The sequence below is a fragment of the Lineus longissimus genome, chromosome 3, assembly GCF_910592395.1.
Source record: "Lineus longissimus chromosome 3, tnLinLong1.2, whole genome shotgun sequence".
Lineage (NCBI taxonomy): Eukaryota > Metazoa > Nemertea > Pilidiophora > Heteronemertea > Lineidae > Lineus > Lineus longissimus.
This window is the reverse complement of record NC_088310.1, coordinates 27,640,722-27,665,850: the sequence shown is the minus strand read 5'-3', so window position 1 is coordinate 27,665,850 and position 25,129 is coordinate 27,640,722. Positions and strand designations below refer to the sequence as shown.

At 40.4% G+C, this 25,129-nt stretch overlaps 2 protein-coding genes across 6 annotated transcripts in view; one reads left to right on the top strand and one right to left on the bottom strand.

Annotated features, from left to right (window-relative positions):
- The window catches only part of LOC135484514 (autophagy-related protein 2 homolog B-like), a 66,304-nt gene that overhangs the window by 16,741 nt on the left and 24,434 nt on the right, over positions 1-25,129 (top strand). The window lies entirely within an intron of this gene.
- Positions 2,737-23,301, bottom strand: LOC135484515 (leucine-rich repeats and immunoglobulin-like domains protein 1). Of its 4 annotated transcripts, none has more exons than XM_064766080.1 (4): positions 16,850-17,034; positions 9,042-11,340; positions 6,924-8,308; positions 2,737-5,754 (listed from the first exon to the last, which is right to left on the bottom strand). In XM_064766080.1, exons 2-3 carry the CDS (start codon positions 11,338-11,340, stop codon positions 8,076-8,078), a joined length of 2,532 nt encoding a protein of 843 aa, XP_064622150.1. In that variant the 5' UTR covers positions 16,850-17,034; the 3' UTR covers positions 2,737-5,754; positions 6,924-8,075. The 4 variants fall into 4 exon arrangements, with proteins under 4 accessions (XP_064622150.1, XP_064622151.1, XP_064622149.1 ...); XM_064766081.1 differs by having other exon boundaries at positions 9,114-11,340; XM_064766079.1 differs by lacking the exons at positions 2,737-5,754; positions 6,924-8,308; positions 16,850-17,034 and adding an exon at positions 23,066-23,301 and having other exon boundaries at positions 8,647-11,340.

The following is a 25,129-nucleotide window of genomic DNA, read 5'->3' as shown; positions in this document are numbered from 1 at the left end:
CTTAGAACTTAACCTTGGGACATCATGACAAAAAACACGAAAAACTGAGGATAAAATCTGCCAATTCATGAGATCCTAGCAACCTCCTTCCTTGACTAAAGTCAAAAATGGCTCTTGTAACTTAAAACCTAGTGTGATCTGGCTCCAAATTAGAATCGGTTTCAGCTTCTGTGACATGTTTTTGCCAATCATCAATAGATATTGTATAGGAGTCTGGTTTAAATAGCTCAAGTGAAGGATTTTGTCTTCTGATGATATATCATGTTTTGATGCAATGTTAGTAGCTAATTCATATTCTGTCACTTGTGGATTCAGAATTGAGTTTTCATGATCAGTATAAAGCCGCAACTAGATCCTACTGATACTCATCACTTGGAAAAATACTGGAAATTGAATTGCTGATATGAATAGTCTCTCATGCCTTGTTACTTCTTCCCTGGCCTCATTATGTGAGTATGACACCTGGCCTACTAGTCTGCACCCTCTTTGTGGCTCATCGACACCTTTCTCAACCAAAGAGCATGGCTCATTTATGACTTTCACTCACTGCACAATTGTTGCAACTGTCGGCTGCCTGCCGCATCTCTTGGAAAGGATCATCTCACGCATTCTTTTGTTGCCAGGATTCTTCAAGAATGCAATTTATTCTTGCCGATGAATGATAAATGACCCCCTGCTTGTTTTCGATACTGTCGGCTATGTCTTTCAGTAACGACGGTGATTTCTGTCACGATCATCCTCAGGCCAGTTCTGACGCTTTCTCTGATTTTGAGTTTGTTGCACGAATGAGCTTGATACGTCATACATCTAGACATGTGAAGTCATATTTTTGGGTCAGGACTCGGAATGTAATGCCATCTCAAAAAATCAGTCTGCAATAAACACAACTGACAATACACAGACCCATCTAATGCTCATTGCAATGAATTTGAATTCCACAGAGACATCATTTACTCGAATGTTTGTTGACATCTGATTTCTGCAAATTCCACACTTGGCTTCAGTTCAACTTTCATATTGTGATATGATGCCCCTTCCAAAGGTCTCCTGATGTATTGTGTGACAAGCTGACAATCACGGCAATCAGCCATCATTATCTCAAATTGGGAGTCCACGAAAGAGGATCCCAATTGGTCTCACTTATCAACCCCCTTCAAACCAACAATAGTCGCTTCCTTGGCAAAGTAACGAAAACACCTTTGAGGGCAACACTTTAGAGATGATAACACACCACAGAAAAATGGCATCATATGCTCGGAGGGCTGCTCTTATCTCATTATAGAGAGGGGAAGGAAGTATCTGTCCTGCCATCCCGTTATTCCCCTTCCTGATAGCAATTTTGGTCAGTGAAATACTGCATTCGGATGAATTTGCCAATTTGTACAATGTTTATCTTTGAGGACAATCAACCCTGTTTTCCCTTCATTATACGCTGGCAAGTTATAACGGAGAATCTAAGGTTGCCTCATCTCGGTGGCTATACCATGGGTCCTATGCATTAATCGTTAAGTGACAGATTGTCAGGTGACTATTCCAGTGTGCACAGCATCCACAGTGCTTTGCATGAATCACGTTAAAAACTAGAAAGCTATTTGACATTGCTCAACTCCTGGTCTATGATTGTTTGATTTGTAGAACAGGCTTTGTCAAGTCTGACTGGTTTACCAACCAATGCAGAGTTGACATTTGACCTTCTTTCAACAATAACGGAACCGCTCAGGCTGCATGAAGGTTCTCTCGTCAAGTCAAAAGTTTTATATCGTTTTTCCAAAAGATCAATTCTGGGCAGGCAATAATGTGTTGCAAGAGGATTGACGGTCCATTTGCAGCTTCAGATCTCTTTAATTATTTTCACAGATTTTCACTAAGTATGCAATTTGTAGGTTGCTAGTGACTTCCATTTGCTAATCAAACTGGTGAAAACTTGTGGTTTCAAATGGTGATTCTCCAAAGTTCATAAATCGTGTGAAGCACCATGTTTGGATGACAGGGGGCTGACGGCGGTTGTGTGCAGAACTGATTTGTCTGTTGCATGTCTGTCACGTTGGGGTGAGGACTGAGCCTGATGCCTTGTTGTTTTGGAGATGTATGTGTAAAGAAACTAAGACATTTTCGGAAAATAATCTCTCAACTCTCATGATTGTGCAGTAAAGAACATGAGATCTTAGGTGAAACTTGCGATGGAAAATTTCCTTGAAAAGCTCCTTTTTGGTGGTAGGTTGCTAAGCTTCCCCTAAATCAGCTTATGAAGGAGACACTCGATCAGGTTGAGTGCCACAATCTACTTTTATTGGTGAGTAGCTTTGCTTGGAGGAGCAAGGTCAGCAGTGGCTATTGTAGCAGCCAGTGTGTGGGGAAAGACGTAAGAGAAGTCGGGCTATCCCAGAATCGTCTCTGGAATGTTGACATTTGTAGTTCACTGATATTCATGAAATCTATAATCAGAGCAAATAAGTAGGCCTTGCTCAGGCATGCTGGGTGTTTTATACAGCGGCCTTAGATTGGGTCATTTCAGTTGTCTCACCAATTGCAGGAGTTTTCATGTTAATTTGCATTCCAAACTCCTGAATATTCGATATTGTAATCTCACTCAGGAGCCATCAAGGCTTGCCAGGGGGCAGCACCTGCATTGTAATAATGTATATCATCACAAAAGATGTGTTGTGGCCAAGAAAGCTGCAACAGCTCCTAGCCTGTTTCACAGTAGACATGGTAGATATATAGAAAAGGAAAACGTTATTTTTTATTGGCAAGTCAATTTTATTGTTCTTGAATGACTATCTTAGCATAGAGCAACAAACACAAATATATCACAACTTTTCAGTTCTACTTTCAAATCTCAGCTTTATACAAAATCATTTTTTACCACATAAATGAAGCTATGCCTTACATTAGTATAGCTGTAAGCGCTAGCTATCAGTAATATGTAAGAAATGCAATAAATAGTTTGGAATCATTGAAAACCTTTATGATGAATATGATAATGAACTTGTCACATTTTAAATATGTTTCACCATTTTCTTTATACCAAACATGAATATACACCTTGGATACGAAAATCAAGACAATATATTTCAATCCTTTTAGTCATAACATTGTCTTTTACATGCAAGTCTAAGCCTGCAAGTAGCGCCCCCCCCCCCCCCCCAAGCATTCTACCCCAATCTCACATGATCAATGCAAAGGCTTTAAAACCTCCAGTATTCTGGCTCACTCTGCTAAAGTTCAAGACCAGTGCTCCGCTTTGATAGATAGGAACTTTCTGCCCGTTGTAAACTACTTAGCATAGAGATCCAATCACACCTCTCTATCAAGGACACCTTATTTCAATCCTAAATCATAATAAGAACACCACTAAAGGTCTAGATTTGTGGTTATGAATATGAAGTTGTCCTTGATTGAGAGGTTCTTCTGTCTAGTGACCAAGACATAGCAAAGAGAACGATCTAATATTGCATTGTCAAGTGGCTGGTGTAATTACCTCATTTTCTGGATTGGCCCTCCAACGACCCTAGAAATTCATGACATACAAGAGGTAAATTTGACTACTGATAAAGATCCTGGATAAAAAATTACATTAATGAGATACTGGGCATTGAAATTGATTGTTTATCAACCTTTTTAGGTCAAATTCAACATAATTCCGATTTGTGTCGCGCAATTACTTATGGGTTTAATGGGAGAAATGTATTCAACGCAATCACTTGCTTATACTGAAATTGATTTGATAAGCAATTTATAAGCAAGTTAGTTGGATAGTCCTCCCCCAAATTTACTGATTTTGGAACTTCTCTACGCATAAATTGGCTCAACATGTATGAATGCAAAAGTCACCTAAAAAACCCAAAAGAGTCAAGTGATTTGACAGTGTTGGACACATGTGTATGAAACGGTTTGGCCTCACCATGGATTCTAAGGGAGTGAAGTAGGGGAAAGACCTAGCTCAAGTAAGCACAGTGTGAAGCCCTCCTTTGAGTACAGTGAAAGCTTTGCCGTGTCCTAGACCAGATTACGTGGTGTGATCTTTCCCAGTGAGTCCATCAAGGCAGAGTCGCATGACCAGCTTGTTAGAGCAATATCCTTGTGTGGCCGTTTCTCAAACTCCATTCATTATTATAGACTGCTTGCTCTTTGTGCCTCAGCCCGGGCAGAGTCTTTCTTTAGACTTTTAAAGCTACAGCAAAGAGGGTAGTTTAAAGTGGAGGAGTAGATTCTTCATAACTCTTTAGGAAAGATGCGACCACGAAATCAAGTCTTTAGTGTGAGTGCATGTACCTTACTACAATGAGGTAGGTCAGTTGTAAGTTCCGTTTCAGTTAATTGCTACTCAGCCGGTTTCTCTGGCGGACAATTAGCTGAAGACACACAACAAGGATCAGCTAACATGGAATATGTACACAACGTTAAAGGAAAGGACTCATGGAGATCAACATCTCGACACACCTGGTGATTTTAGTGGCAGCGATGAGTGATTTATCCCTAGAAGTCTGCAGGGGCTGTGGCAGAGCTTTCAAATAAGATTTCTGGTCACTGAGATGTTTCATTTGGTAACCATACATGTCGATTTCCTCATTGTCAACTACTTCTCACTTATGAGTCCTTTCCTTTAAAATCAGCTAGATCATTGCCTAAGCCCATCGCACTATACTGCAAACCTTGGCTTCCAACAACTTTGCATAAAAAGCCGCAATCAAACTCAAACTTGTTGCTTCCTTCTAAAAGAATGTAAAAATATAATTTGAGGTGAGTGCTGGCTGACCCTTATGTTGTGTCAGCTGATTGAGGCATCCTGCTCATTCAGCTCTTCACCTCATGGGACTTTCCAAAACTGATTTTCGAAATAAGTTTAAGTCAAGTGAGAATTTAAAGTATGTGAATCTATCAATCAATCTATGTACTTATTTAGATACAGCTGCTATTATACAGAACAAGGAATCAGTCAAAATAATATTCAGAAGTCTCCTCTGATAACTTAACAGCAACAACACATGCATAGCTGTAGCTAGTTCAGTATTTCATCTCTTCTTCTTCCTGAATCCCTAATAAGACTTTAAAGTTTCTCTGCAGTTTTTTGCAGGTGATTAATGATCGATCATACTTTAATGACTGATGGGGACTGATCATCCCCTGAGGGTCTGGTAGTTAGGGTGAAAAAAAGATGACATTCTGGAGAAGCTCATTTCTACTTGTAACAATGCACCCCTTGTCATTTGATGACTTTGAATGCAACCAGACGATCTTTCCTGGATCTGGTTCCCTTGAAGTTAATCCTTAATAGCTTTTCTTAAGAAAAATAAGAAACTTTATCCAATTTCCATTAACAGTTGATATCTATTTTCAAAGGTCCGATGGATGGTGGCTGATTTGTAGTCAGGCATGTAATGTCTGGGACTGATGTGACATCACGTGCTTGTGATTGAGTATCTCCGTTTCTCATCCAGAGTACAAACAATCAACCAAATATTAGGCTTGTAGATTATCCAAACAACAGGTCAGACGGAGGGCTAACTTGACCTCCTGTTAGCCAAGTTGTGCCTACCCCAGCTAATGTTGATAGCAATATCAAAGACAATGCTACCGTGTGTAGACAGTTGTATTTTGTGACTATACAAAAGCTAACAGAATAGCTCTAAGTTGTGAAAGTCTTTATGGGTGTTCATGTAAATCCTTTTCACCAGATGCCTTGGTGTTTTCACTTGCTGTGGATGGCTTGTAGGTCGTAGGTCTCTTTCACTTGTTTCTTCTTGGCTTGATCTGAAATATGGACGGAAACAAATATTTATCTAGTAGCAGAAATATTGCCTCTTTTTTACATTTTCTTTGACATGTCTAGGTGTATTCGAATATTTGATGAGGAAAAAACTGGATGAATAAACATAGTAGTGTCAGGTTTCATGTACTACTTTTTGTATTGATCACCTCGATCACTGATTCTCGTCACAGGTGCATGCGATGAACACAACAAACGAGCCGTTTTTGTCGCATGCAATCATGATTTGAGGTCAGAGCAATCACTCATTTGCTGGCCACTTAACCAGTGTTGCTGACTCCTATAGACTATTGTGGGCTGTTTTCTGGCATGGCTGACACAGCTGGGTATTGGAAGTGGCAAACTGACTCATTGAACCAATTCCATTTTCAAATTGAAATATTTCTGCTCCCACTTTAGGGGCTGGAGTGGGGTTGAGTTGTGGAGTGGTAGAAACAATGCATTCTACAGCAAAAATGAAATCACAATTGGAGTTGGTGACATATGTTGTATGTGTGTAATCATTCCCAATGATTTTGATTACGAGTGAAATACGGCAGTTCGAATGTTGAAATGATAACCTGAGGGGAAATATGAAAAAATGTGTAATATCATAAAAGTTTCGATATTTTAGAAAAATCTGTTAAACGCCTTGCTCAACGCCAACACATTGCCCAAATAGCTCTTCATTCAATAATCCAGACAGAAACATTTCATGGCAAAAATTGTAATTTTCTTACATTTTCCCATCTCATAGCCAAAAGCCTGACATATTTTGAATAGAAAATCTCTAAATTGCCTCTCCTCTCTTGTGAATGTGATCATGAATCAAATAGAGGGTAAACTGAATCACAAAAGTAATCATCAGTTTGATACCTTGAATCTTAACAGCCAAGCGGTGCAAATTGAAGCAATTTGAAGGAACCATTATATTGTACTATTGACCGAAATGGATTGGGCCATTTCAAGTCGTTGTATTCTAATCACTCTTTTCATCCTCAGCCAACATCTAAATATTTTCAAGAGGTTGATTCAAACATTTGGTAAAATAGTTTATAGCCAACAAAATGATAGTATTTTTTCAAACTTTGAACGTGTTCCAAACCTTCCCAATCCGTTATGGGAGTTTGCAAAAGTTTCCTTCGGGGTGCAAATTTTCCAAAAATCAACTTACCTCTTGTAACCTTTTGATGAATACGATATCTTCTGTTTCGGGTAATCCAATCTAATGAGTTTCGTTTCTTCATTGACGCTGCTTGCAGCTAATAAGGTTCCTATTGCTGAATCTGACGTAGAGCTATCATCCGAGGCAGTGTATCCAAGTAGCACAGAAAGAAATTCATTCCAGTAATTGTTTCCTCGAATTTCCTTTGATTGTTCTCAAAAATATAATTATGAGTTCCTAGTGATTCTATAGATAAATAATCCTATGATATTTGAAACTCTTTCATGCTATTTTGATTGTGAACACGTAAATATAGAAGTAAGAAATACTTTTAAGAGAAGTTCCTTTTGAAATTTTGTGTGATTTCCATTGAAATTTCCCATGATTTCCATTCACGATTTTCCCATGCTTATAATTTCCTCATCGTCATGATTATTGTAATCGATCAATAAATAAATTAATGGAATGTGTCGGAAGTGATTTAGTTGTGGAATGTAGACCATTGCAATTTGCCCCAATCATGTCTTTGTCACGGTATAGGGAACACAACGCCTATGAGGAAAAATGATGATGTCCTGACGATAGGAAATAGTACATACTTCACACATTACAACGGTTTCTCTGATTATGGAGACCTCCATTTGTGGTTGTGGAGCATCTAAGTTGACTACAGCAGTTTCCTTGCGGCTGTTATCCTTGCTTGTAGACTGCAGTATCCACATTAAGACTGCAATCCCTTCCACTTGTAGACTGCAGTATCCACATTAAGTCTGCAATCCCTTCCACTTGTAGACTGCAGTTTCCACATTTAGATTACAATCAGCGAGCAACTTGCAGGCTGCAGCATCCTGTTTTGAGATATCCTCCGATGGCAGACTGCAACTCCAGGAACTTATCTGCAGATGGGACCTGCAGCACGGCGTTTGCAGGTCTCACAAACTGAAGACGCAGCACCATCTTGCAAGACGGCACGGCGTCATCGTAGAAACATACAGCTTGGATTTATCGCCTGTGATAGACATACACATTGCTGTATTATATATAGATTGCCATTGTACATGTCTGTCACAGGAATTAACCACAAGCGAGACATGCTTCCACGAACGGTACTCCACGTCATGATCCTGTTGACTGAACTCCTAAGTTTGAAGGTAGCGCCCCTCAAACGTTTCTCCAAGAGCACATGGCTTGCTGGCCGTCGTCGTATTCATGGTAGACATGTAGACCGCTGCAGTTAGCCTCCTGGTAGATGTGTTGGTTGCTCCAGTACGCTTCCTCGTAGATATGCTGGCCCATGCACTGGGCCTTCCTCGTGCTGCTACACGTCGAGTCGCCGGGTTGAGTCCGGCCAGGCGTCCACGGTTGTAATCCAGGTCGGAACGTGTATACTGTGCCTGCGAAGTTAAGTGAGATTTTGACCAAGTGACTTTTTCATTACCGAGATTTGTCAAGCCCTGTGCTGGTCTACTGAAGTCATGTTCACCTCAAGAATGCACATGTTCTTATATACAGTCGACTAGACATGATGTACAGTCAATACTGCACACGTAATGCAAAATAACTTCTAGATGTGAAAAAATTAATTGTTTTGTAGACCAGCAGCTTTGGGCAAGACAGTCTGGTGATGACAAAAGCCCCCAGAGTCAAAACTTAGCTAAACTTCATCAGTGCAGTATCCCCGTTAGCATGCAGATTGTCAGTTTCCCACGAATAACAATAACAGAACACAACATTGGATAAATAAATTTTTCGTCATTTCAGTTCTCTATTTGAAATATGATAATCTATTTCTATGAAGTCTTTATATCAATACTGGTATTTCATCATAAATGTTTTTATATTCTTGGCTTGAGTTTGAGTCACTTAATCGCCTTCCACTTAGAAGTCCCGTCACTGTACTGATCCCCGGAGTCGAGGGGGTGGACGGAGGACTTGGCAGGGGGTCGTTCAACGACCTGGTGCTAGTTCTCATCATACTAGCACTGCCATGGAAACTGTTCATGGCGCTCATGGTACCTGTCGCACTGTCACGACTGAGCGCAGAGTCTGTGAAATGGCCCATGTTGTTCTCGTCACGAGTTAGATTTAAGATATTACTAGCGCTTATGAGTAGAGTATTTATATTACCAATACATCGCTCGACGTCTTCTCCGGACGCTAAAGAGTCAATAGATTTTGGACGAGTAAAACGTTTCGTACCAGATCCTACTTGCGGCATTGGGTCATTACAGACTTTGGTCTGCTGGGGTATACTGGGTAATGGCGGTGCCGGCCGGGCCGCTGTACAGTACATGTGGGCACGTTTCTTTTTCTTGTACTTGCACACCGTGACGGCGATGAATATCACGAGAAGCAACAGAAGCAATGCACCCCCGAGGGCGCTCCCTATGATGACGGATGGGAACACATTGGGATCATCAGCTGCGAAGTTTATCATCACAGGTGCCTTAGTTTTGACGAATAAGCAGTTGTCTGGCGGCAGGTCACTGATGATACCCTCGTTGAGATCGAGACCAAGGCAGACCGTGTAGTTTGCTGACGGGATGAGGCCACTGAGTTTGTATTCCTTGACAGCTGGATGGATGAGGGAAGTGTGACTGTATGATGTCGTATCATCTGATGACAGTTTGTAGTAGATCCTGACGCTGGTCACCTTGTTACTATTGTCTAGTTTCCATCTGACAACCAAGTAATCTGCTCCGTTCATCACAGAAGTGATATTGATGCTTGGGTGATCGTTGATGACAGGCGTGAGAACTGATTTGTAATCTTTGCACACAGGTGACGCTGGTTGCGGATCTGGACATGTCAAGTCTTTTTCAGCAACAAACCGGAAGTGTCGATCACGGTTACTAGGTGGCGATGAGCACTCCCAGAGAATGTTCGTTTTTGCCGTGTCACTGAGTTGTTTGTTCATCCAGTTTTTCAACCAGAGCAGACGACAGTCACAGTGTAGCGGATTGCCGTCCAAGTTGAGGTCTCGAAGGACGGTGAAGTCACGGAAAGTACAATTATCAATGGAGTTGATCTTGTTACTGTCTAAGACGAGCTGTTGTAAGCTTCCCTCTAAGCCTCTCATATCATCTTGGGTAATGTTCTCAATAATGTTGTTACTCAGTAAGAGATTTGCCAGTTTCGGCATGTTTTTGAACGTAAACGGTACAATTGAATCAATGCTGTTTTGGCAGAGGTTCAATGTATTCAAGTTTTTGAGGAATCGCACCGAGTTCCAATCTTTTGTTTGGAACTTCACTCCTTCCATCGTAAGGTACTCCAAGGTATCCTCTAAACCGTGAAACGTATGTGGGCCTAGCGTACCACCCAACATCATCAAGTCTAAATATAGCTCCTGTAACTGTTCAAAATGATGGAATACCTCGTCGGGAAGTTTAGTAATCATGTTTTCCGATAGTAACAAAACTTTGAGCTGTTTGTGCAAACCTTCAAACGTAGCTGGACTGATGCTAGTAAGCCGGTTCCCCTGAATGTTCAAATACGCTAAACTGTTCATGTTCTTAAACGTGTTGTCAGGAAGAGTACTAGTAAGGCTATTGTGTGCTATGTTCAACTGTTCTAATCGTGTCAGGTTCGCTAACGGAGCCAAATTAGCCTGACTGATCATGTTAACATGCAGTCCTAAAAACTCCAAGGAATTTTTCAGCCCATCGAAAGCCTTCAGTTCTAATCCAAGTATTTTATTTTGTGATAAGTCTAAATCTTTTAAGTTTGTCAGCTTGGCAAATGTGTTAGATTTGACCATTGTTATCTTATTCTGTCCTAGTACAAGTTTCTTAACTTTGGTTAGATTTCGTAACGATTCCTTTGGCACTGACCCGAGCATGTTTCCGCGTAGATTTAACTCGACTAGGCTCTTTTCTATTCCAATGAATGCATCCTTATGAATGTATGAGATCCGACAGCGTTCGAGTGTCAACTGCTCGAGATTGGTCATATTTTTGAATAATCCACTTTGCAAGCTAGCAAGTGTAAAACCTTTCAACTTGAGCGTCCGTAATTTTACTTGGGTGCGTAACAACTCTGGTGGAAAGCTCACAACTTCCTTAGGATTCACTTGTAAGATGAGTTCAGTAAGTTGGTTGGCAAGCCCGATAAACGCCTGTGGGGAGAGCCTCGTGATTGGGTTATAGGAGAGATCCAATTTCTCAATATTCAGACCATGGAAAGCCCTTGATGAGATTTCCTGGATGTTATTGTGTCCCAGTTTGAGTTTGTAATATTTCTCTTGTGTGTCAGTGAATGCTGGCACCATGTTCAGATTCTTGTATCTACAGTCGATTTCGATTCCGTTGCTTCCTTTGGTACACGTACACTTGCTGGACGGACACGCGGCGATCACTGTCATGGCCGACAATAGCGCAATGACGACTCCGTTAAAAAGGTTCTGTTGCTTCATTTTGAATATCATCTGCAAATATAGAAGGAAAGAAGCATGAGACAATGTTGTGAAAATACTAGTGATTTTGTGTTCTTCAAAAAAAGTGGTTTCCTTTTTGGACAGCTATAATACTTTCATGAAAGTATAAATTCATGTGTCTGTTTTATCGGCCAATTCAAACGTATCACTGGAGATTCTCTCGGCATTACCAGCTCTGTTAGATATGTAGTATTGACCAATTGAAAGTGGGCTTACACTTCAGCCCTCTCAAACAGAGTCTGAAAATCTCATGGCTTCAAACACAAGAACCCACAAAAACGTAGACACACACAGATTTCTGTCAGAAGTTATATTGCTGCCTTTGTGCAAGATGGTTTGAAGAGAGTTTTATAATTTGTCCACCTTAACTAAACTTGTGTGACAGTATGACGTGAAGTAGATGAAGCACATCAGTCTTCAGTCTGCCTAAGATAACGATTACTTCACACGCAGCTTCAGAAGAGAGTGTCTGAATGACACAATAATGATCTCTTCACCAGCATCAGTTCTCAACTACAGCGTCATCAATTGGACACAGCTGTGCAGAAAAACATCATTCCCACAAATCAAGCCAGTTCTAAAATCTGTTTCTGAAGTGAAATGTCTCTTTTTCTGTTTGCGTGTCGCAGTATCGAGCCTCAAACGCCGGACAACCGTTTATATTCCACTGTGAGAAATGTATAAATATCAACGTCAGTGTGTTCTGTCGGTGGTATCAATATCCTGCTACTTTGAAGTTCTCCCTTTACAAAGTCCCTGGTTGGTAATGAAGCAAGTCTCATGCCTCAAAGCCATCATATGCTTTGTCCTTTAATTGAAGGATATAGAAAGCCATGTATGTGTTATACTTTCCAAAACAGTTTAAGCTACTTTCATAAGTGACAAAGTCATGGTGTATTATTCATGACATATGAACTTTGTTTCAAGATAATTTTTAACCGGTACAGTGGCCTTGAGCTTGGTAAGTGGAAATCAGGCTTCAGAGTGATATGCTCTCAGGCAATTTGGCATCCACACCCTTTCTGATTTTAGATCAAGCTGATTCAGTATTGTGTTCCACCGGGGTGATTACAAAAATATGTTGTCAACATTATGATGATTCATGGGTGGGTGGAGCTCAGAACTTTTGGCCTGGATCTGTTCATAAAACATTTGCAAAGATTGACAATTCTATTGCTCTTTAGCCAAAGACTTTCATCGCTTGATTCTGGTGACATATAGCCAGAGTATTAGATTCACCACACTGTTGCATGCAGCATAAAGAAAGCTAGTTGTCCCTGGACTTATGAATGTTGTTGAAGTTCTCCTAACCTTTCAGTTTCCAGGAGTCTTTGGCCTAAAGAAACTTAGGCTGACTGATAATCTGATAGGAGATGCTAAGGAAATGAGCAATCTTTCCTGATAATGCCTGTTGTTTAGCCCAGCTACACCTTCTTGGCTTATCGAAGAGTCTTTGGCTGGTGAGCCGAGTCAGACTGATCATCGGAGAGGATCTGGTTAGGAAATTACTAATCTCTCCTCACCGCATGACAATGACATCTCAGATCAGGACAGAGTGTATGAATATATAGGTATGATGTACTTTTGGCAGGTGTTTGCGACTGATTTGCTAACTTACAGCTGGACCCTTAAAAGAAGCCAAATTGTATGCCCTACTGGTTCAAACCTGAGCTGTTTTCATGAGATGTGTACACGAGACCAATACTATTCTGAGACCCCTGCCAAAAAATAGTGCATGCCAGATCGGCCAATCTTGTAAGTAATATAAGTGGGCACTGGCCATCGTCACAATCCGCTAAGTACATGAGCTTTGCCTGATTTGATCAATTGTACAAAAAGCCAAAATCGATGCCAGGAATAGGAAAACCTCATCATGATAATAGAAAGCAGGCTCGGGTTGCAGTTTTTTGATGGCATTCGCGTCTTCGGTGGTCGAAAAATGCCAAATGGGAACATCGGTGCCTGTTGTGGTCGTCTTTCTAGATGACATGCGATAAGACGCGAGGGACTTTGGCGGATTAATTGTGCATTAAGTTGCTTCTTATTGGGAAGACTTTATTGCCATCCTCGATTGTTTTTGTCGTTGACCCTTGTCAGTTTGAGTATTTGGGATAGTTGTTTTTGTTGGTGGTGTCAGTGCTGCTGTTGACAGGATTTGCTGGAGAAGTTGAGCTTCCTCATTTCACTGTGCCCAAGGGGCTAAAAAGGTTAAATAAGTGACTACCGTGGACAGTTTGCTCTTGAAATTAAAAAAGAAAAACTCCAAGCCCTGTTTGTCAGCAAGTCCTCAGAAGTTATTGCCAAACTGCTGTCAGTGTAGTACATTTACTATTTGATGAAGCATATAGTGATGTACTGCATTTTGTTGAGATTCCACTCTGAAATTTCCAGTCTACTGAATACTGAAAAATTGATAGCTAGATTATCAGTAAGTTTGGTCTCCCTGTACTTGAGTTAACTAGAAGCACTGCAGCACAAGCATAATCAAGTAGAATGCAGTCATGTATTTTAGATGAGAAATTACGGTAACCATCCATTCCTGTGACTATTTGCCAGGAAATCAATGACGTCATTATAGATTGATTAGCTATGAGTCTGTGGTTTGGAGTTTTTGCATTTGTGCAGTTAAAGTGATTACCAAATACTTGATGCATGTAATGTGCAGTTGTACATTAGTGTTGTGGCAGTGTAACACTGTATTGCAAATTTTGACCAAATCAGAACTTTCAGTGATTGTGATTGAATCATTAGGCCTACTATTAGGTCACTGGAGCATTGGAGTCAGTGGGACAAATCATTGCTGCAAATGCTTGTAAATTGGTCAGAATTATCTGGTAATGGCATTGTACTTTTTGATCTTTGGTACAATGGAGGAATATAAGAGTTATTGCTGGCCAATGGCTTGACTACACCTTTGGCAACTACAGCTGCACCCTGTGACCATCATGAATGAACTAAATGTGTCATCTTGGACTTAGAAAAGATAGAAAATTTTGACTATATGTTTCTCAGAGCAGAACAAAAGCCTTAGAATTAGTTATACCTGGCCTATTTCCTGCCGGGCCTCCTCTCATCCTGTGCTCTTGAGTGAACTCATTGTGTCATTCTCGTGACACTTTAAACTTGATTTCAACATCCTAGTTTTGATAATTTGTTTCAGAGTTTATAAATAAGTATGACAAAGGCCTTTTATGGGCAAAGGCTTTATTTCCTGCAGGGTGTCCTGATAGTGTGTGCTGTCACCTGGTTATGTGACCTACATATGAATCACCTCAGGGAGGTAGAATTCTGGACATAAATAAGCTGTGATTAATTGTGTGTACCCTAACATTATGTACATGTCCTGTTAAAGATTGCTCAGATTGAATGCGTGTTCTTAACTAATCCTCTTGAAAATACCTGTCACTAGAAGGACAAGTGTCAAGAGGTTTTAAAGAGCTAAAGAGCTGTTTTATTTTGATAAACATGCCACATAAGTGTCTCATCTTGGAAAGTGACAGTAGAGAAGAGGGTAGGAGGACGCCTAGGCCTACTACAGTAGGAGCACTGATTTGATGGACGATTAAAGATGTCTAGAGGATGAGCATTGTCCCAGTCAAGATGGGAATAACAGCTTACAGTTTATTTGTCTTTGATTTGGGTGGGTTAAAATAGTATCCTTGACTTCTTTAGCATTGTAGGAATGCCTGCGGAGTCCAGCTCATTCATACTTCACTGATAGCCATACCAAAGTCTGCGTAGGGGGTTAATTAGGCCGAATGGCAGCAAATTAACAAGATAATTAGGTATCTAAGTGAGGCAGTTTTTTTCTCTCTGATAAAGTATGTTGGAATATCGCATACCAGGGCCTAATTATCATAGCGCACCATTGTGTACATAGTGGCATGTACCCGCTGTGAACCTTTGGTCATATTCATTTGATTCTGTGTCACTGCTCAAGACCAAAGAATTACCCAGCAATGTTGTTTTCTGTGCCGGTCTTTGGTACAATACTTCTTTGGCCAAATTAACCCGCTGAATGTTGGAGCAAAGTGTGTCTGAATCTTAGAGCTTTTCGCCCATGTGATGTTGTCCTCAATCAACATGCAAGGGAAGGAGCATGTAGATGACCCAGGTGTTTCAGGATGAATAACATGATAATAAAGGTATCCATTAATAAACATCATTTTCATCCCCATCTGAAAAGGGTTTATGGATTAGATCAGTATTTGGTGCCAGTACCAGTCCAGGCAATATGGATTTCAATGTCTGATTAGAAATTTCATTCAGATCTTCCCAGCGATTGAATGGAACACCACATCTGTTGCAACTTGCGTGATGATATCGTAAGATGTTAAGAATGATTTATCACCTGTTGAATGTCACATGGCCTTGTCCATAGCGCCCCCTGCAAACAGGAGATCTAAATCACCGCAACCTGCACCAGTGCCATGACAACATTAGGAGTGATTGCTATTTAATCAGCTGCCACACCCCTAATTAAACTCAGGGAGGAAATGACAGAGTGCTCAGACACATCAAGATCAGGACCTGGTCCCAACTTACCTATTTTACATGATCAAAGGGTGCAAGGGTCAATGTAGGCCTCCTACTTCAGCCTTCAATCAGTAGCCATGGTGTTTCCCTAATGAGAATATAGTTACACATTGCCGTATTTGTACAATGCCTGAGGCAGGTTTAAAAAGCTATATTTTGAACCCGAGATTTCGCTAATAGAGTTATAAATGTAAAGTTTGATGCCGTTGAAATTCAATCCAATGTGACACGAGTCAAATCTCATTTTCCACCTTCTATCAACGTCGATGATGAGGGCGTTATAAGCTGTGACAAGTGCATTATGTGCCTTCATTTGGTGGAAAATATGTAAATATTATGGGGGTAGCGGTGTGGAACCCAGATAAAGGCTTTGATTGCGCTTCTAGGAATGAGACGCATGGCTGGAGCATTACTTGGGGTGCCAAGGTGGGGTCATCTGTCATGCAGGAAATAATATTTGTCATGGTGATGGCAGTGTTACCGTGAAATTAGGTTGATTTGGTCTGATGGGTGTCAGGGAATTCTTTCATGATATTTACTGTTAGGAAGTCAAACCCCTAGGCAAATTGTCTGTGATATTGTTAGACTGCAAATGAGGAAGCTTTCAGTTCTTTGGAATCACAGCACTCAAACTCATTTTCTCTGAGTTTTGTACTTTTTCAGTGAAAGAAGTTGTTTTAGTAAGGAAAAGGGTGAAACTCACATTGGACGAAGAATCAAAGCTGTCTTGCGACAAGGATTGACGTTAAAGGTTTTCATATAGTCACCATTGTTGTGTCTTTTTGCCAGTAGTTGAGGGGGAGATAGCCTGGACAAATAAAGTCATGAAAATCCTTCACAAAAACATGAGAAATTTGTTTGGAATCGTTGAAAATATAAGTTAAGAAGACTTTATTATTGATAAGTCAAAGTTTAAATGTAATTTCATAAGTGGACAACTTTAACAGAATCATCGATAACTTACCCCAAAAGTTTGAAAAGTACAGAAATGTTATCACAATGTTGTGTTATTGTTTATTTTATGAAGTATTCCACAAAGAATGTATTGTATCCTGTAAGTTTGTAATCCACAACACACACATAGAATGAACACATAAATCCTACTTGCACGGGAGTTTCTCCCAGAGTGGTGCTCTCCACTGTACGACTCACTACTCCACTCAGACTGATTCATATATCCGACCGATTTCAATAGCTGTGGGTGTGACGTCACAAGCCAAGTGTGTGCTTTGTAGCTTACAATTGGTGTCAACGGTGGGACCTTATTCGGTCAATTAGGTCATATTAATCCAAAGTCATTTAATCAAAACAAAGCTCTCAGTTGAATTGCAGAGTTTGTCAACATTATGTTTGTTTTGGGGTACAAAACAGACTCTGTTACACAAGTTTCTTCACTCTTTGATTTGATTGATGCCAAGACCTGTCCGATGTCAAAATTGTATGGGTTTTGGGACGGGGGGGGGGCTTTCATATGCTGTGCTGATACTTACTAAAGTCAGGTATCATTATACTTTAGATTTTTTACAGGAGAGGACCCTTAACTCGATACTACCTGATTAGGTGATATACCTTATAAGGACAATTAGGTTAAATAATCATTGTCCCACTTGAAATCATTTGGCATTGGCATTAGAAAGAAAATTGGCTAAAATTGCCCAAAATTACTGTAATAACTGTAATGCGTTGATACAATGGTTAGTGTCTGTTTGTTGTGGGAGGATCTGTTACAGACGTTTGTTTGTCTTGCAATATTTGTAGTATATCTGCATAAAAGACTACTGTTGTTTGTTTTTACTAGACCACATGTTTCCCAGAAATTGGCTGACTGGTTTGTCAGTCAGTGTTTTTCAGTTGATTTGTTCCTTTTGCTGGTGACAATTCAAAGTTGTCCTATTTCATATTTGGTGTTGTTTTCTCAACATTTGAGAGTTGTACCATGTAAAATGCGCATATTCTTTAATCTAACCAATCGAGAGTGATATATGGCAATTAGGCAGTATTTTCACGGCGCTCTTTGAGAATGCACCCTTTTATTTTCATTTAAACAGTTTCTGTCGGATTCAAGATAATGAGAAAGTGCCTTACTGCTAATAGCACCCTGCTGCGGTCACATTCACAAGGTTTTTTCCTGACGAGAAATATGTCGAAATATCAGATCGATGGTTTACACCAGCTGCTTCAAAGCAGAACAAAAACAAAATGAGGTGAAGAAATTTTGAAAATTATTTTAATAACTTTTCTTTCCTACCATTTATTTGAAATTTTCAATTGTACAGGGTGTTATGAAATATGGAGTTGTGAGCTGTGTTTTATTTAGGACAGCTCAAAAAGCCATTGCCGTGAAGCGGACATAAGGCATTGTGGTCAAAATACATGGATAGGACAGAGTCATTGCGCCTCAAACCATAGTTCTATATCATGTGAATCAAAGATGATAGTGAAGGTTAAGGCATATTAGAGTTTATCAACCTTGTTTATGTTCTACAAGCTGAAATATGTCGATTGTGGTTGGATTTATCATTGGGGATGTAGGAGTTCCTGATAGCACTTGAAAACAATGTCAAGTTTTGGGTCTGGGTGGTGCCACTGTGTCCTGTGTTTAAAGATATAATGCCCCTGTGGTTTGTTATGACCATTCTTGGGATCGGTGCAGAAGTCTATGCAGAAAACAGACAGAAGCAGAAATCTGTATCCCGTGGTTGATACAATCGTCCTACACTTATCTCTCTGGGCCCCTAATTGCACAGCTATAAAATGTCATCCTGTTTCATGTTGCCTCTTTTCAACCTTGTACTCTTCGATCGCGAAACATCACTAGGCTATATTCTCACTTAAAATGTAACACTTTCATTAATATCGAAAAAGGAATGTTTTGCTTATATGTGTATGACAGCTGTTATCTCACACATATCATTTGAAGTGAGTATGAAATACAGAAACTTAAAAAATAAAAATAAATCACGAGATTGTGAAGTACATTGATTGCAGTCCGAGTGTATGTTGAAATTCCAGGAAATGATCTAAATTCATGTTCCTCGTCTAAACACATCAAGAGGAAGTAAGTTAGGAATCATTAACCTGGCAGGTGGGCCGAGGAATGTGATGTCGATAATCAAAATAGGTTCACCTCTCTAGTGCAAAAATACATGCCAATTCCTTCAAGGAATAACAGTGGTGTTCTGAAGGCAGCTCATTGACATAGTTTTGTTTTCCAGCCCAACAGAGATTTGAAACCCCAAAACCAAATGTCATATCCTGATTAATCTGATCGCAGATTAGTAAAAAATATGATATGTGCAATAGGTCTCCTTATTGTTATTTCCTCTTTGATGTTCCAGTTCTAATATATCCAATTTCAAATCAGCGCTTTCTTCCTTTGTCAAGGAAGTATTAGCTTACACAACAATTCCATGAGTCTGTTGCTGTAGGTCAAACAGAACTCAAAATTACCAAGTATTTGTTTCGTTATGACTGTATTTGCGGTGTTGAACCTATTGTTATTGAGCCAGCAGCTCTGTTGTGCTCAGGTTGAGTCGGAGTCAACCTGAGTAGAGACTTGGGGCCAACCCTTCCCTTGTTCACGTTGACCACCCCTACATCTATTGTCAAACTGATGAACTAAAATTCAAGCACTGGGGTCCTAGACTTGTGCAGTTCTAGTTCTTTTATTTGACCCAATGCCTGTAAATAAGATTGGAGACTTCAAGTTTTCATGCGAGCAGCAGACCTGCACATCTCAGCATCATGAGCTATTCTTCCCCAAGAACCCACACCTGTTGATTTCATTTTTAAAATAATCCACAAAAAACTCCCATAACCAGATTATAGAATGTTGTGCTGGTTGCAAAAATTTAATGTGGTTATAATATTTTCTCAAGAATAGAAATTTTGAAATGCGACAGATCCCCGACGAGTTAAACTTTCACATTAGGAGTTAATCTAATTCTGTATTGTTCTCTCATCTAATTATACCAGGCTGAGCTCTGAATAAATGTTGCCATCGAAAAATGAAAAATATGTGTGATGAGGATTGGGCTTGGCTCATCTCAGGTTAAGAGATTTACACCATGCCACTGACCCTTGCAGATGTGGAATGGACTGGACCGCGATGCAAGCGATTGCTGTAGAGAGAGAGACTCTCCCCGCTGAGGAGCTGATGTACTCCCATGTCAGTGGTTAAAAAACATTGATATGATAAATCATGGCCCACTTTTTAAACCCAAGAACAACAAAGAATCAAAGGCTTTGAAACTAAATTCCCATGAAAAAAAAAAAAATGCAAGCAATTATCTCCGCTTGAAAAAGCAACGTCTGCCATTTCACACAACAATACAGACGCTCCCCAGCTGTTCAATACTTGATCTGACTTTGGAAAACTTAGATAGAAAACTTCATGGTCATCGTGAAATTAGAGAGGATACGAGAAACTGAGAAACTTGCACCGATAATCAAAGTTGAAAGCTCTGATTGTTTGTGCTTTTGCATGGAGAAGAACTTCAGAGGTAAACAAGAGCGTCTGCTGAGGTTGTTCATTCAGTTTTTTGAAAAGTTTAGGGAACCAATTTGCTGGCAATATCAGTAAGACAGCTTTGCCATGCTCACTTCGAGTAGGTTCTTTGAAAAAGAGCCCATCATTCGCAGCCCATGTTATCTCTTCTTAAATGTTTGCTGCCAGAGTTGATTTATAGGATTGTGAAGGAAATATTAGGTTCTGTTTTTAATCTCAATCATTATAGCGGTATGGGAAGGAAAGCAGATGGTGGTGTAAGACTCGTGTTACTTGAAACAGTGAATTTATTTAAGAAAATTACCTTTGGCCTCAGTTTTCTTGTCTCTCCTTGGGGGAGGGATTGAAGGATTTGCCCGTGGGCTGCTCATAATTCAAAGACAAAGGTTAAAGATCTGATGATGGAAAGTATGAACATAATATTCTTCACAATCTGCTACATGAGAGATGCTGTGCAGCCTTCTACTGGCGATCATCCTGGGCCCCCATGCATCTTAGGTACACCTTGAACACCTTGGCTTTCAATTTGTATTGAACTTGAATTTCAGTCTCTAGCCAAAATGGTGTCAATCCTTGACCTGTTCCGTAGATCAGTGGATGAAAGGTTGATCAAGTTTCCCCAAATCATAAGTGGAAGTATCTATTGACGTTGCTGGGATAAGACTCATGAACAGAGTCAGGCAGCTTGATAACACCAGAATGCAGCGTAGTGGTGCGATTAGCCCGTCATTCACTGAAATGGTTTGGGAGTCTATGCACATCAACAAAACTACCCTAGAAACGGCTGGAGGCTAGGATACTGGATACTGGATTCATTGGAGAAGCTTCCTAAGCTTGCTGGATGCCCTGCATGCAGTCATCAATACCAGTCTCCCAATTGAGTACAGACATTTTTCTTGCATTGTTGCAAATTTTCCTCTGCATGAATTGGGGTGATCATGGTGGGTGAAATCTTCAGGTTTAGAAGGAAGGTGAAAATCTTTGGTGGTTACAATTACATGAATTAGGTAAACACGATTTCATCATGTTCTCAAGGGTATCGAAAAAAGTTCTTTAGATGAGTGAAATATGTGTGCGAAAGTTCCCAGGGTAGTTGTGTGGCCATGCAGTAATCAAGGGAACCAAGTTATTGGTGCAGAAGGCAACAGTTTTTGCTGATTTTCTGTTGGGATTGCACCCAGTGTGTCCAATATGGAACCACTGACTGCAGGCCTCAATCTGTTTGTGCAAGTTTACTTTGAAATCTGACCTTTTCACTGGAATTGAACTATGCATTGACAAGACGCCAAGGGTTAAGAGGCCGTTTTCATGACTTGCACTACAAAGCCGCAGATTGCTCTTCAAGACTGTGGTGCTTTCTTCCAACAAATCAACATCACACTTTGAGCTTGGCACCCTGAATGATGTGTATGACCACCCATTGAATTCGGTTAGTCATATATTTGGCTTAGCCACGGTGGTCTCAGATTAAACAAACATTTATATTCTGACTGGTGTAGCTGAATAAAGCTTGAGGGGAGGCGTGAAGATACATGTATCAAATACGCTCATGAACCTTATAGGTCCAGCGACAAATATTTGTACTGTACCCCCTCGAGCGGATAAACTCCCAACATGACACAGCTTCCTGCCACAGAAACCGATTTTCAGAAAGTGCATTTGATATTGATAACATAGTGTGCTTGCATGGAGAAGTCCGGCTTTTTGAGTGAGGGATGGCAAAAGGCACAAGGATGAGAGAGGGTAAACAAAGCCCCTCACCTGATCCTTTGGCCATGGCATACACATTTTCAAGAGATGTTTGGAATTATTTCACCCTGCCCTCTGGTCTTGTAGTTGACTTTAAAGATTTCTAATGATATCCGAAAATCCATTTGTTTGTATTCCATCACCTAGGTGACCATGCAGCCAGCACACACATGCTTTGAGGGGGTCTGCATCAATCATGATTTGCTCGGCTGATGACTGTCATGGAATGTTTCATTATACAATACATCAAATTGATCTGGCGTAACTTTATTAATCTATGCCTTAATGCTGTCGGGGCAAGCTTGACTGTTTCTTACGGGAGAAGCACTATGATTGAACACTTCATCTGTTATCCAGTGTGTGTGGTCTCTATTCCACAGATAGGGCCCTGCTGTAGCAATTAGAGCAGTTGAGAACAGCGACTAAGCACAGGATCCTTAGACGTACATGGATGAGCTCTGTACAAAAAGGACTAATGTTGTATACATTGTGATCCGTATACATATAAGGATCCGTGATAAGTCACTGGTCTCAACCTTCCTATAGCCCCTCTCCAGAACGATCCAAGATTCCAAAACAATCGAAGACTATCGGCCATTAGAGATTGATAGCATTGTCCCTTTAACTAACAGTTGGGTGTGGCAGTGATTGCCATCCACATGAACAGATACAGCTGACTGATGACTAATTGGTGTTCACCCCAAACTTGATGTAAACATTCTCCTAGTCCTTTTGCTGTCTTTATCATAACGAGTGATGAAGTTGTGACGTTTCTAATGATATCCTTTGTGGTGTCTCTGCTCTCACCATCAAGTGCTCTCTGTCTCCACAGCCGAAACATGTACAGTGTCGTACATGCGTCAGCTGCATGCGCAATAACTGTGAAACACTCACCCAAAAAAAGAAAATAGAATGTATACTCACGCTTTTGAAATGGGACAGAAAACCCTCCAGTCTTCAAATAAGTTCAAAAAGTATCCTATGTTTATTTAGGTTGTCATGAAAACTGATTCGGCCCAAACGTGGCTTGGTCACCAACATTTTGATGGGACTGTCCCCGCCGTTTTCCACAGCATAACAGGAGCTTGGTCTTTGTGCATGTGTAGTGCATGAATCCATGCATTGATTGATCTCGGGCGTAATGTTGAGGGAATGAGTCATCTGCGTTCAATGGACACACCTACAATAGCAGTGTGCACCACCTGGATTAGTGTGGCTGATGTCACTTTACAATGGGCATTCAGGTAAACAATAGAGGCTGTGAGATTGTTGATATACAGTGGATCGAGTGGCTGATGAGCATGATACATACGCGTTTGCAGTTAGTTTTTAACCTGTCATATCACAGTCCAATTTCTGCAACAAACGACCCCACGGTAATCTTTTGATGTAGATCAGTCCAGCTTCAGTTGGTACAGACTGTCTCTTTGCTGTAGAAGTAATTGTGTACTTTGAGCTGTCCTAAATGATGGTTAAAAGTAAACTGCCCAGGGAGGCTAACACATGAATATTGATTTAACGATTTCATGGTGTTTTGAACCAATAACTTTGATTTACATCTTCTCCAAGGTCTTCTCGCGAGGTGCTTTCCCGAAGTTTTCATCCTCTCGCTACTTCTGGTATCGTGTCTGTGTGTTTACAAGTTGCTATGGCAATTAACGTTACCTGGCAAAATGTGTAAGATCTCGGAAACAAGCGATTATCACCATAGCACTGATGGTGGTGATGTAACCTCCCAGTTAGCTTTCATTGCATTTCTTACTGTTATCAGAAGGTTGCTGAAGGTTGCTGATGTAGGGGTGGGACAGTGTCAATTTGACAGCAGTACTGTTATAACACTGAAATCAGTCAGAAGAAAGTTTCCCAACAACATTTTCCACATTGATATCAACCTAATCGGGTAATACTGATGCATTGATTTCTGTGTGTAAATGCAGTGATCAAACTTAACAAAGTAGGTTTTAATGCGTAGCTTAACACCTTTACTCGTTTATCAAATCCATTAGCTGTGGTATTTTCCATTAAGCTGTTATCAGACTTTATCATGGATTAAAATTCTTTGTGATTCGCAATGAAGTTGTGCGAGACTCGGTATAACGTGAGTGAGCTCATCATGTCATGCCACGTCGTCTGTTCGTCCACCGGCAGAGTGTTTTCTTGATCGAATCAAGAAATGTCAAACTTTGGTCAGAAAACCAAAATCAAGTAGCATGACTTTATGTGTGGCAGTCAATACAAGTATTGCCACTCGTTGATATGCCTGACCAGAACTTGGTGGAGACTGGACATCAAATCATAAATTGATGGAGTAGATTGATGTCAAGAATTGGCCAGAACATGCCAGAAAGATCGTGATGATGAGGACAGCGTCCTTTCATAGACTTGTCTGATAATTGACCATTGGACAGGTGACAAGGACCTGCTATTGTTCAAGACAATCTGTATAGACCATGAATGGGGACTTCCTATTCTTACCTCATAAAAGCAGTTAATTCCACCTGTTTAAGTGACTAACAGTGATAGATACAGATCTCTTATCCAACTTAATGCAAGAGATCATCTAATGTTATTGTCATGATAATCTGTCTTATCCTGCTCGCTGTCTGAGACAATTGTCTGCTGGTTGGTTGTGACTTTGTCTTCATTGTTGTCCACCTCAACGTGGGCCATTGGTGTTCGTTCAGTCAAGGATGTCCATTGCCCAATCTTACACCCAGCCTGACTCATCAAGAGCGTGACATTATGGCTGAGGTGGGATGTGTCCAGACCAAAAATTCTCACAAAATTTATCAAAAGATTGTGAGTCATTTGCCAAAAAAACTCGAAATACGAGTTGGCAAACAATATGCAAAAAAATGAAAGCATTGTGCTGGGCGTGATTTAAAACTATATTTGTGTAATGATCAGATCTGAAAATGATCTGGAGGGGTAGTTCTGGCTAAGGGATACATACAGCTGGTCTCTCAACAGAACCCAACAAATTGCTTC